This window comes from the organism of the source record quoted next, unplaced genomic scaffold (genome assembly GCF_019419815.1).
Source record: "Pyrus x bretschneideri cultivar Hongxiangsu unplaced genomic scaffold, Pyrus_bretschneideri_v1 Contig14, whole genome shotgun sequence".
NCBI lineage: Eukaryota > Viridiplantae > Streptophyta > Magnoliopsida > Rosales > Rosaceae > Pyrus > Pyrus x bretschneideri.
In genome coordinates, this window is record NW_025999435.1 from 5,669,621 (window position 1) to 5,683,625 (window position 14,005).

The 14,005-nt window shown below is 37.4% G+C and overlaps 2 protein-coding genes across 3 annotated transcripts; both read right to left on the minus strand.

Moving 5' to 3' along the window:
- Nucleotides 1–26: 26 nt before the first annotated feature.
- On the minus strand, nucleotides 27–4,996 carry LOC103927349 (inositol 2-dehydrogenase 2). The gene is made up of 7 exons (XM_009336267.3): nucleotides 4,738–4,996; nucleotides 4,148–4,318; nucleotides 3,271–3,435; nucleotides 3,011–3,175; nucleotides 2,459–2,593; nucleotides 509–606; nucleotides 27–373 (listed from the first exon to the last, which is right to left on the minus strand). The coding sequence occupies exons 1-7, from the start codon at nucleotides 4,927–4,929 to the stop codon at nucleotides 187–189; spliced, it is 1,113 nt and encodes a 370-aa protein (XP_009334542.1). The 5' UTR covers nucleotides 4,930–4,996; the 3' UTR covers nucleotides 27–186.
- A 4,525-nt stretch (nucleotides 4,997–9,521) lies between these two features.
- Nucleotides 9,522–10,369, minus strand: LOC103927332. Of its 2 annotated transcripts, none has more exons than XM_048579941.1 (3): nucleotides 10,136–10,369; nucleotides 9,880–10,032; nucleotides 9,522–9,729 (listed from the first exon to the last, which is right to left on the minus strand). In XM_048579941.1, exons 1-2 carry the CDS (start codon nucleotides 10,139–10,141, stop codon nucleotides 9,880–9,882), a joined length of 159 nt encoding a protein of 52 aa, XP_048435898.1. In that variant the 5' UTR covers nucleotides 10,142–10,369; the 3' UTR covers nucleotides 9,522–9,729. The 2 variants fall into 2 exon arrangements, with proteins under 2 accessions (XP_048435898.1, XP_048435897.1); XM_048579940.1 differs by having other exon boundaries at nucleotides 9,884–10,032; nucleotides 10,136–10,368.
- Between the last annotated feature and the right edge of the window lie 3,636 nt (nucleotides 10,370–14,005).

Here is a 14,005-nt window from a genome sequence, read left to right on the forward strand (position 1 = left end):
ATGATGAAGTAAGTTGCTGGTAAATATAAAGAAAATCAGTAAAGCTGGGTTTATTATTAATAGGTGAGCAAACATTAGTTTGTACGTACTTCATATAGGGAAGAAGAAATTTTAACAGCATTTTCTTCCCAACCCACACCAGCAACATGAAGGGTTCAAGACCTATACAGAATCTTTACAATTGCATTAATTCATGACTTCTTCAATCGTCACAAATCGGCCCTTCTCTATTGAAAGTTGTGCTGCAACTCCGATGGCAACTGAAACTAATCCGTCGTGCAAATCTACAGCTGGAGCTTTAGCTTTGGCCCTAATTGCAGATAAGAAGTGCAGGTGTTCCAAATAGCTAGATCCATGATGCAGTCCATCATATCTGAAACATAAATTGGTTTCAAATCAAATAAAAGGGGTACGCATTTCTGAAAACTTCCCCACATAGACTTGAACAGCGCTGAATGGGGGGTTCAGAACATGAACAGTTAAAACCAGGAGGAAAAAGAAAACTCACTTTATTTGATCATTCTCAGCTTTTAAAGTCTGGACACCATTTCTCCCATCGACTCGAGTACCAAAACGTACAATGCTCTCAGGAACAAAGGCCTCCCCCTGTCAAAAATTTGTGAGATGAATCAAAATGAAAGAAAACGCCACATGCAAGCATGAACTAAAGACAGCTGCGTACAAGAAAGTCGAGAAATTGAACTAATGATTCTACCACCAAGAGCCAATGGTGGAGTTGTGAATTGGTTTGCAAGTTAGTGTCAGGATAGGAATCTGGAAGCAGTGATTGGTGGAACAATCGATCAGGAGAAGCAGTGGAACAGTAACAAAGGACTCTAGCAGCGGTGAACGGTCAGCAGGTTCCGTCGACCAGTAGGATGAGGCAAAAGGTTACTGGTTTCGTGCAAGAGTCAGGGCGACTAATCGGACCTAGCTACCTGACCGGTCAGCCCACATTTACTGTTTCGTTTAAAAGCCCTATTTAGGCTAGTTTTGTCCTATTTGGGCTGGTTTTCTCGTCTCCTGGTTGGATCCTATGTAACCCTAATTCTTATACTATACCAATACAAACATTGGGAGGACTCTAAGCGTGCGAGTGAAATCAAAACAAGAACTGTGCAAAGAAATCAACATGAAGGATCTTGGGTCCTTGGTATGCATGGAGATAAGGAGGGACAAGAAAGTGGGAAAAGTTATGGCTATCACAAGGTATATACTTTTTGCAAAATGCTTGAGTTTAACATGTATTATGCAAAGCCCATGTTTACTTCCTTGGCATCGTATCTTAAGTTAAATGCGGGGATTGTCCTTCTAGTGACAAGGAGAAGGAAGTCATGAAAAGCGTTCCATATGCAACTGCAGCAGGGTGTCTCATGTATGCTATGGTGTGTACAAGGCCCGACTTGGCTCAAGCGGTTAGTGTTGTTTCAAGGTAAATGGCAAATCCAGAAAAGCTTCATTGGTCTGCAATGAAGAGGATTCAGATATTTGAAAGGCACTAATATCTTAAGGCACTTTGGGATTTTGCTTGAAAGATAACAAGGCAATTCAAGTGCCTCGGGTAATGCGGAGTCTGATTATGCGGGAGACTTAGATAAGAGAAGGTCCACCACTGACTATGTCTTTGTTTGTGGTGGAGGTCCGATTAGTTGGAGAGCAGTGCTACAATCGGTTACTGTGTTGTCTACTACTGAAGCGGAGTATATGGCATTGGCAGAAGCTTCTTAAGAAACTGTTTGGCTTGGCGGGTTAACATGGGACTTCAGGATTAATCAAGGTTCGGTTATGGTGAAGAGTGATAGCCAAAGTATTATATGTTTGGTCAGCAATCAAGTCTTTCATGGGAGGACTAAACACATAGAAGAGAGATATCATCGAATTCGATATTGGTGAAATGTTGGAGTCATTGAAGTAGAGAAGGTCCATACGATAAGAATGCTTCAGATAGCTTAACCAAGCCTGTCACAGCTGAGGAATTCAAACATTGTTTGAGCCAGCTCAAATCTTTTTTATGCTAAAGATTGAGGTGGAGCACCTTCCACCCAAGGTGTGTTCAGGCGAAGGATTATTCACCAAAGTAGAGTTCTTGGATGCTTAGTAAGGTTGTTTTCAAGAATATTCAGGTATGTTCTGGTCAAAACAACGGGACAAGTTGAAATTTCTTGAAGTTTTCCAGAGTTTCTTCAAGAGGTTCGAATATATTCTGGGGCGCAACAGTCATTTCTTAGTTTTGACCCACCAAGGTAGACATTGTTTTGTTTTGGCTCGTCAAAACACAACAGGTGGGATATAAGACATTGGTGTTATCGCATTCATATCCCACCCACCTCAAATTCAAGTAAAAGAAAATGGTCACTACAAGTAACGAGGCAGCAAAGACCTTAATCTAGTAAAAGATCATATTTTGTATGTCTGTGTCTCATGAGGGGGGAAGAAAGAGAGAGAGAGAGAGATTTACCTTTCCTATCTCACCAACAACAGATATTTCTTGCTCATTTTTAGTTCCTTCAGCAAACATACAAAGGTCAAGCATCCCGCGAGAACCATTGTCAAATTCAACAATAACATATGCGTTGTCAATTATGTCTGGGACCTAAACAATAAAAGAGACAAAGTGTGTAAGGAATAATATCGCGAGTAGTGACCCATAGTGTATAAGAATGCAAGTGTTTCTGTTTCGTAACTTTCATATAGTCCTCTTCTTGGAATATATAAATTTGACAAGCGCAGGCATGACAGTGGTCTTTCAGCATGAGACTGGGTTGAAATTCTATACCCTAACTAGTAATTTATTATTTCCAGTGCATATGAAAAGTTTTGTCATTAGTTTTTACTTTTTAGCAATACTGAATGAGTTTTGGATGACTAAAAGCATACTTGCTTTGATTTTCTTTGTACATCTTTTTAAATCTGCAAAGATTCTAACTCTCAAAACAGAAACTAATGGTTGAAATTGTGTTTGGCCTTAAAGTCAGCAACAAATTTGAAATCTCGGTCAAAGTGAAATTACCTTTCCATCGTATATTTCATCTTTGTGGTTAACATCAATGGCTCCAGAAGCCATGACACGAACTGGATTGGCACCAGCAAACAGCCTCATCAGATCAAAGAAGTGGCAGCACTTCTCTACCAAAGTCCCCCCAGAGTTAATGTTGAACCGGTTCCAATTGTTGACCTATTACAGGCATGATTCAATAAGATCAACTACAACAACATAAATAATGAAGCTTTTTAAGAAAGATATAATGGAACTTCAGTTGCAGAACATACCTTAACCAAGAAAGGAAACCGGTGTTCGCGGATTGCCACCATTTTGACCTGTCCAAGACTTCCACCCTTTACTATTTCTATCAGTTTAGCAACAGGTGGCATGTATCTATACTCCAGTCCAACTTGTACCAGCATATCCTGCCTCTTTCTAGCAGCATTCACGACCTATAGTTCCAGATACACTATATGATTCAGATCAATCGCTTATTTGGAAAAATAAATAAATAACTTCCCCTTCAAAAAAAAGAAAAAGCCAAAGATGTTGACGAATACAACATGAACGAATGTGCTGTAGAAGGACCACATAAAGATAAAACTTTAGTAACATATTCTGTGCACCTGTGTGATAAGGCATTAACGTAACATCTGTGTAAATTTACAAATATGTCTGTCTGAGTGTCATTTGTGCTGAATGTTAAAATGAAAACAAACGATACAATGTTCATACTTCAAGGGATGCTTGCATCAGGTTGGACACCAACTCACAGCAAAAAAAAAAAAACAAAAAAACAAAAAGCAATCCATTTCTGTATACATTATCTTGAGATGTCTATACCACTACGGAACTAGAGATCTGCAAGAATGTGGAACGCTAGGAATCCCTGCAAACGTTCTCAGCTGATTTGTGTTTCAGTACAACTTTACCACATTCATTCCCTGCACTATAACCCTTTAGTTAACCAAGCCAAACTCAAAAGTTCACTGTACCACAATTTAGTCCGGAAACAAAAAGAAACAAAGACAATACCAAAATATTTTATTCCAACCAATTCAATTTATCAAAGAATATCATTAAAATGATCATGTTCAAAGCGTTATTTGAAATCAAGTGATAATGAAATGCAAGCATAATTAACAAAACTTCTGATCAACCGACCTCTTTGCAGTGAGCAACCGTGGTACACAATGGCTTCTCCACTAATACATGATGGGGTTTACGGTGGTTGATGATATCCATCAAAATTTGATAATGGGTCATGTTTGGAGTTGACACAACCACCACATCACAGAGCAAGCTGTCCAATAGCTCCCTGTGTCCTGAAAAAACCTTCAAAACACCAAACCTTTTTTCTGAGATACTACTTGATCAAATATATCACAACTTTTTTCATAATCCGACGTTCTAAACTATTGCCGGAGGGGGATTCGAACTTGGGTGCAAGGGCCACACTGCCGTGGCTGCCAACTGGCCGAACCCACATTTCCTTGCCCATCGGAACTTAAACATTCTAAAACTGTACGTGATTAGCAGTAAGATGAAAAATTATATGCTGGGAAAACATCATTTAAATAGTTAAACTAAAAAATCTTGCATAGCCTTAAGTTAAAACATAATTTATACTAAAAAAAACTTGGTCTTGCTCCAAACCCATTATTCATTAATTCATAACTTCCAAACTCTTAAGAAATAAAGCATCACAGAGTTCAATTGCAGTAATGTTTGTGGAGGTGAAATAAAGCATATACCTTGATGGGCCAATTAAAAGAGTGTGCCAAGTCAAGGGCAAGCTTCTGGGAAGGAAGATGGGGGTCGGCTATGGCGACCACGGCCACGCCTTCGGAGCGAAGGTGGTACAAATTGATGAGGTGCTCTCTGCCCATCATGCCCACCCCTACAATCCCATACTTGACTGTATTCGAAGCAGCCATCACTAACATTTTTGGAGCTTTGCAGCCTCTCACTCACCGGGAGATATAACACAACATACTCTGATGAAATGAAAAAAAAAAAAAAAAAAAAACTCAAGTAAATATTGGAGTCCAATAGCATTGCAATTTATTTTTTCACCTGTAAATGAAGATGATTTAACTTTCATAAATAGAGAGTTTATTACAAATTTGGGCTTTATTACGTGACTTAGCCTAAATTTGTTAAATACATTATTAATAGTAAATAAACATATTAATTAATATTTAATTAATGATTCAATTATCAATCATCACTTTGTATGATTTACAGAGAATAAAATTCTCTTTCCTTCTATTATCATCATTTTTCCTCTCCTACTCTCACATTTGCTTTTTATCTTATTATTTTTATAAAAAAAAATCAATATAAAATGTTAACGTTACTTAATCATAACCGTTCAAATAAGAGAGGAGGAAAATGGGAGAGAGATGAGAAGAGTAAAGAATCCTCTTTTGATTTACAAATTATAAGCTAAATAGAGGATCTGCTTAACATTACTCACAAAAAATTATAAGGAAAACTAATGAAAATGGCTGAAAAACTTTGAGTTTTAACCAAAATGACAAAATAGTGTTGAAAGTGAATGGTACAAAAGTGACTTTTTAGAGTAAAAATATCTTTAGCATAAAAAATGAACAGTACCAAGAGCTTTTCATTAAAACTCCCTAAAATTATATCAGTTGATTTTATTTTGTGTCTACTATTAAGTCTGTATGAGGAGAAGTGCTTTGGATCCAGAGAATAGGGATGAAAGATTTGAATTCAAAATTTTTTGCAGCCATGAAATTTTTTTTTTTTTTTTTTTTATATTTTGCGACTAATATACTTGTCACAAGGCTAAATGTATTCGGAAGTTTTTGGGTATGCCTTGTCATGTCAGAAACTTGTTTTACTTTAACATTCAAGTTTGATTGCTTGCTAATCTGAAGGTTCATAATAAGGTGATCAATCAGTCATTGGTGCATTTTATTCCACTTTATTTGTTGGTATATTTGGAGATGGAGAAATTGACAAATTTTGTTAGGCTATGGGATCCTAAGGTTATTATGGTAAGGGTTGCTTTTGAATGGGTGAAGCCTTCTAAGAGTGGATGACGCAAGCTTAATGTTAATGGTTCAAGAATAATGACTTTTGGACATATTGGGAGTGGAGGGGTTCATGGAGATCAATGTAATGATTGGTAGGGGAATTTTCTGATAATTTAGGACATGAATAAGTTATAACGTCATCGAGATCTCTTGTTTAATAATATAAAAACATGTGAAGAAAAACTTAATTTTCACGTTGTGATATTTGCATGACTCACGAGAGATGCCACATTAACATACACGTATGTTAGAAGTCCCCAATTGATATAAGATACCAAAGAGATTTTCGCTTTTATATATTTTAAAATTAAAATGAAATAAGAAAGTAAAGAGAAAAACAGGTTCGCTTCATGAACTTTGGATTTTGTTCCACTTCACTCCTTAAATTTTCAATTTAAGTCCCTATAAACTTTTAATCTGTGCCAATATCTACCGAACTTGCAATATTCCGCTAAATTCATCACGTGCAATGCACATACCAACTTTAAGGCCCTATATGATAAGTCAACAACAAATTCAAAGGTTATAGTCTACAAAATGGACGAAAATACCCTCAATTAACAAAATAATTGACAAACTTCGAGGAGGACATTGATACTACAAAATAGGTGGATTCGTAACGCCACATTATAGCACGTAAAATATTAATACCATGTTGCAAATGATTTATTGCACTAAAAAATTTCTGGCAAGACTAAAAATTAGTTGGGTAGCATCACCATCTTATTGTCTATTTTTAACGTTACTTTCGCTCTGTGTAAATATAAATTAGGCTGGTTGGTCAATGTAGCGATACCGTCCTGGATTTCTTTAATAACAAACATCACTTTTAGTTCTGTAAGAAAATTTTATTTACCAACACTATAAGGCATTTGCTTGTATACAAAGGACTTCTACTCGTAACCACCTTTCTTAGAATTTAGAAATGCTTTTACTATAAACATGTCAGTTTAATTGAAAATCCAAGTGTTCTTGGGAGAATAATTGGAAGTCTCCCTAAAGAAGGTGATTTTTCCCAAAAGTGCTTCCACCACCCATTAACACTTAGGTTTTTCTTCCAAACGTAAACATCAAACATAACATTCTATTATTGATATGAGACATCATAGTAATGTTGTACTGATACTATAGAAGCTGCTTTCCCCAAAAGGGCCAAATCATCTGTCGACGGATACACATGTAAATAGAAAATTATTGGGACTTGGGTCACTGTAGAATGGTTGCTGTGATGACTGCTAGTATGTTGAGATGAATTTGGGGAAGACGAGGGGAGCGACCATAATCAGCTAACACCGAGTGAAGGTTTGGGATTAGATAACAACACTTAAGAGGCGTTAAGTCTATGAGAGCAACTCAAATGCGGATTCGACGCCACGTCAATAGTACATTGTTATGTCGAGAAAAGTATGCGCACGATAATGCATTACTGGGCAACGGAAACCATGTGGCCCATTTCATGTAATTCTTTCTCGAAGTCTTGCAAGTGCTAGCTATACCGAACATATTAGGGTTTGTTTGAAAGTATTTTTAAATGACTGAAAATGCTTTTAGAGAAAATGTTATTAGATTTCAAAAACACTTGAAATGCTTTCTACAAAAAGCACCAATTATGTGTTTCTTGCATAAAACTCTTGAAAGTGTTTTTCCTGAACTCGCTTGCATTTTTATTAAGAATTGATATCAAAGACATTTTCACCGAAGACACTTTCAACCATGATAAAAGCACTTCTAAACGAGTCACTTAGTCTTGTCCTATGGGTGTAACAAACGGAGCCTTGGGTGCAAATGGAATCCATCTCGGTTATAGAATCGCAGGCAAACCCCTAAACCCCTGCCACCGTTACCTTCCCTGGAGCTCTGAGCTTCTGAGGTTTAGGCCTCTATCTGATTCTAATTTTACAGAGATGAAATTTAGGGTTTCACATGGAATCCCTATGTTCTCTCACTCCTCATACCTCAGGTACCTCCACAACCAGCGTCGCTGCCTCGGTTCCCTTCTCAAGAAACTCCATAAAACCACTCAAAAAGCTCGCACGGTTCTAACGGCGGAGGCGGCCGTTGTAAAGGTCAGTGTTTCACTTCCAGCATTTCACCCTGTTCGGTTACTGAGAAAATAAATCGAGCAAAAAGAAAGTCTGAAACCTTAAATATGGCGGAATTAAGTTAACCCTTCCAATCTGTTTTTCCTTGTATGCTAGCATACAAATAGAACGTAAAGAATTGGGATTTCTTGAATTAGTTGCTCATCGTTGTGCGTGGTGATTGGCACTATCGGTTTCGAATTTATATCAGTTAAAACACCCTGATTTCCAAAATTAGAACTACATAAACCGTAATAGTTGAAAAATTATATCAGACCAATTAGAACTGCATAAACGTAGCATGTAAAGAAATATCAACACATTGCAATTTGCTACCCAAGACTAATTAAACTGTCAATTCATATAAGCACACGTCTTACAGCAAAAATGAATAAAAACACAACAAAATAGACAATTTCGACAACCATAGTATGCATGCTTTGCACAAGGACCATTCTAATTTCTAACTTGTTCAAATAAACACTTCAACCACTTGGACCAAAACCAAGAACATGAAAGCGAATCGAGAACTAGACCAGAATTGCTGGATGCGACTACCACTATGAAAATTTCATCTCAATAAGTCGATACAACTAGGTACTAGTACAAATAGCATACTCAATCAGTACACCAAAGGATTAAACCGAAACCAAAGAACATTACCACAAGCAAGTGTAGTGCGTAAGCATAGTACCACACTCGCCGTCTTTATGCTCAACTCAACTAGCAATTCATGCTAAGCTCCAAATCGGGGTCATCAACAAGCAAATGTATATCTCTGTTAGCTCCAAGTACGCCATGTCTTTTCTTAGTCTCTTTCAAAGTCTAGGAGGTCTTCCTCTACCCATTTCGCCCTGAGCCTTCGTCTCATAGTCACATCTTCTAACTGAAGCATCTGCAGGTCTTCGGTTCACTTGTCCAAACCATCCTAACCAATTTTCCTTCATCTTATCTTCAATTGCGGCCACTCCTTTTATCTCAGATATCGTCGTTCTTAATTCTACCCTTTCTCGTGTACCCACTTTACCTCAGTTATCCTCATTCCTCATAAATCACACTACTTAACAAAAAGTCACTTAAACATTGAGCACTACAAACTGGAATACAATAAGAACCTCCAAAATAATACATACCAGAATACAATTAGAAACTCCAAAAGCATGGCCTGCCTTATACAATCGTACACATGGAAAACAAATTTCCGATTGTAAATTGCATTTCACATACTGGAACAAATTCAGATCTAACTATGCAGCTCAAAACAAAAACATAACCGATAAATTTTCTATACAACCTTATAATATTGGCTAATTACTCAAAGGAATCACGAACATGGGCAACTATATTATAATTGACAAGCATCAATTCTAGCGGAATAATGAAATCAAGAGGTACAAAAACAGAATCGAATCACATGCATATATCATTGTACAAAATCTAGTTCAAAGAACCCATATAACAGATTTGAAGTTTGAATGAATGTACATTTGTAAATGACGGATCCATCAATGCCTCTCAGCTTTTCAATTTCTGAACACGAAAAATCGAATCCGAAATCCTTGTAATTTCAATAGTCTCTCTCTATATCAAAACTTTGTTCCTGAAATACCAACAGATATTCCCAAATCAGATTCAGAAACAATTCTTTAACTTGAACTATGCAAAAACTTAAGAAACTGGGGCAATTTTACAAATTTGGAAAATTAAGGTGGTGGGAATGATGAAATCGAAAAATATGAAAAAGGCACACCTACGTCTGTTTAGAGTACGAAGAGGAAGTGGGGACGCGCTTGTTACGGAACATCATGTAACCGACGGGTAAGACTACTCCGATCATCATGATCGCCGCTCCGATTACGTATCTCAGCGGGCTCGGCGGTTCCACCTCTATCAATCCCCTGAACTGCACCGCACACGATTAAACCCCCATTATTCACAATTTTCATAAACAAATAGATACAGATCTGGATCCATAACTATGGAGAGAGACAGAGAGAGAGAGTTACAGGCATTGTTGGGGCTCTGAAGGTTGAGAGAGCGAGAGGCCGTCCGGAGGTGACGGAGAAGGCGGCGGGGGATCGTTTAGTTTGACGACGGAGGGAGGAAAAGAGTCGGCGTTGAGCCCTTGGGTCGGGAGTCAATGGCTCATCACAAAGTTGTTAACTCAAGTCGCGACGTCGCAATGTTGTCGTCTTTGTTTTGGGGAGCGTTTCGATTAAACCTTTAGCTAAGTGGCCCAATAACAGCCCAAGTTAGTTATTTCCATGGACAATCTCGTGACCATCGACGTTTTATTTTTAGAGGTCATAAGTACAGATTTTATTGATGGTCACCTAATACTATGGCATTCATTTTTTCTTGTAAGTGAGAATCTTATCAAAAAAAAATAAGAAAACTCCGAACATTTATGACTTTGGATTTTTTAGTATGTCTTGGAGTGTTCTATTAACTAGTATATTTCAAGAATTTAATGATCAAGATTGAACGACTAAATTACCACAATGAATTCCCTCTTCATCATTTTGATCCACTAATGTTGTAGTTGTGTATTAATTAAAAGTAACTATATTTGTGATCAACTAAGCTAAAAACCATGCGAGAGTGCGAAGTCTCAAGATGCATTGACCAAGAAGCACCTCTAAAATGAAGGGTCTTGCCGCTTAACATCTTTCAAACACACAAAAGAGTTTCACAACGCCCCTAGAACCTCCCAACCCCCCTAGGCACAAAGTTTCATTGTAACCAAGAGAAATACTAAAGAGACTCTCAAAGTGAGACTCTCCATAGATTCTCTATCACATCATAATTTAACGTTAGTTCTCGTGCCAACATTATAAAGAGAAAATTGTAACAATAGTCCCTCAACTTTAACCCAATTGGAGCAATGGTCATTCAACTAAAAATTCATGACCATTGGTCCCTTAACTCATCAAAACATGTAGCTATAGTCTTTTTTGTCAACTCCATTAAAACTTCCATCAAAATGAATTACGTGCCATGCACGTGAGGTTAGAATCAAAGGAAAATGTGGAAACTAAATGAAAAAATTGTAGAAATGCTTCCTCAACTTTAACCCAATTAGAGAAATGGTCCCTCGATTTTAACCGAATTGGAGCAACGGTCCCTGAACTTTAACCCAATTGGAGCGATGGTGCCTCAACTTTAACCTAATTGTAGCAATAGTTATTCCAACACGACGAAAGTTATGACGGAGTTGACGAAAATGACCATAGCTGCACGTTTTAAGGAGTTAAGGGACTATTGGCCATGGATTTTTAGTTAAGGGACCATTACTCCAATTGGGTTGAGAGACCATTGCTACAATTTCCTCTATTATAAAATATTGTGCCAAAAATATGATGTGGCAGAGTGTTCATGGATAAAAGCCATCTTTCTTTGATAATTGAATCTGCACCTTAGCCTGAGAAATTTTCTCAACCCAGATTCAAGTACTTTCACAGGGAATCTGACCCGGATTATGAAATTACTAGGACAATGGAAGTTGTTTGGAAATTATACATCTTGAGTTTGTTGTGCAAGAAAAGAATCTGTGTGTACAAAATGTGAACCATAAAGGAGATTGTTGGCCATGGTAGGACAATAAGTGAGTGGTTTGTATGACGATATTAGGTGATTGGTAATTGAATAATTGAATTACGTTGGTTATGGTTATGAACCAATTTTATATGTGGAAATTGCAATTGCGTTGTGTAGCTAAGAAGAATTTGTTGATTTTGGCACATTTGAGCTTTAATATATTGGACAATGAGCTATGGTGGAACTCGACTATTTGGCTTATGAAAGTTCGACACTCTGATGTCTCAACAGAAATATTAGAAGAAGAAAATAGAAACTAATTGATGCTTAGAAAGATGTTCGGCATCATCCATATGTTTAGTTGTTCGTACACAAATTAGAACTGTTTTAGGGGTTAAAGAATGGTATTTGCTGTCGACAAAGTTCACCTTCTTAAATTTCACTTATTGGAAGTTCTGAAATTTACTTCAATGCATTAACCTTGACTGTACAAGAATGTAGGTATATACAATTACAAGGATCCCTACTACATAGCTAATTGGTACAAAGTAAGTAAGTAATCAACCCATGATATTCTCCCTTATCAGCATTGATTGAAGGCTAACGAGGGAAAGTATCATAAATGAATCATTGACTTTCTCAACACTCCCCCTCAAGTTGGAAAGTGAATATTAAAAATGCCTAACTTGCCTAATAGAGAATTAAAGCGTTCATTCCCCAAAGCTTTGGTAAAAATATCAGCAAGCTGCGACATGGATGGAAAAAAACATGTGATGACTTTTCCTTCCATGATTTTAACCCGGACAAAATGACAATCAATCTCAATATGTTTAGTAACATGCTGCTGCCATGGATCATGAAATAGATTTTGTAGCCAAGCCAACTTGTAACATGTTGCTGCCATGGATCAATATTTTGCTTCGGCAGAGTACAAAGAGAGTGTCTTTTGACGTTTGCTTTTCCATGAAATAAGAGAATCTCCAAGGAAAACACAATAACCAGTGGTTGGGGGACCCGCCTAATCCAAGTCACAATATGCTTTCAACTTCAAATTATTTTCTAAAGAAAACATTATACCTTGTCCGGGTGTCCCTTTTAAGTACCTCAAAATGCGCAATGCAGCCTCATAGTGTGGCTTCCGAGGTGCTAGCATGAATCTACTCAACAAGTGGACCGAGTACGTGATATCTGGCCAGGTAATATTGAGATAAATTAGACAACCAATCAATATCCTATATTTAGCAAAATCATTGAGAATTTTGCCCTCATTAAGAAGCAATTTGAGATTTTGCTCCATAGGGAAGGTGCTAGGTCGTGATCCCAGAAAACCCACATCATCGAGAATATCCAACAAGTATTTCCTTTGTGAAATAAAAATTTCTTTCTTTGAAAGTGCCACTTTAATGCCCAAAAAAGTATTTTAAATTACCAAGATCTTTGATACGGAGCTTGATATTTAAAAAACGTTTTAGGTATTAATTGCAGTTGAATCATTTCCTGTAATCAAAATGTCGTCAATGTAAATAAGAAGTGCAGTAAATGACTTGCCTTCACATTTAGTGAAAATTGAATAATCTACTTTTGATTGAACATAACTAGCAGACCAAATGGCTTGCGAAAACTTGAAAAACCATTGTTGGTAGGCTTGCTTCAAACCATAAAGCGATTTATTAAGGCGACATACCAAATTATCCCCGTGTCAACGAAGATTAGGAGGTGAGACCATGTATATTTCCTCCATAAGATCACTATGAAGAATGGTATTATGAACATCCAACTAATGTAAGGACCAAGAAAAGTTGGCAACAAAAGCAAGAAGGTAATGGAATGTGACCAATTGGGTAGTGAAAGGAAAGGTATTATGGTAATCAATACCTTCTAGCTGAGTGTACCCCTTAACAACCAAATGAGCTTTGTAACACTCAATACTGCTATTAGATTTGTACTTGACTTTGTAAACCCATTTACAACCAATGAGTATCTTACCATGGGGCAAAGTAGGAATATTTCTAGTGTTGTTAGCCTCGAGAGCTTGGATTTAGTCATCCATGGCTTGACGCCATTTAGGATTGTTGCACGCCTCTGTGTAAGTGGTTGGCTCCAAAATGGTAAGAGCACTAGCAAGAAAGGCAAAATAGAGTGGCGACAATCCTTGATAGGATAAAAAATTTGAAAATGGATACCTGGTACTCAAAGTGGCAAACGAGGGCATGGCGGAAGGTGATGTAAGAGAATGACAAACATAGTCGTTGAGCTTCGCAAAGTGGAGCTATAAGGCGACCAGATTGCCGTAAAGGGACAGCAGCGGAAGCAAGAGCAGGCTGTGTGATAGGAGCAGA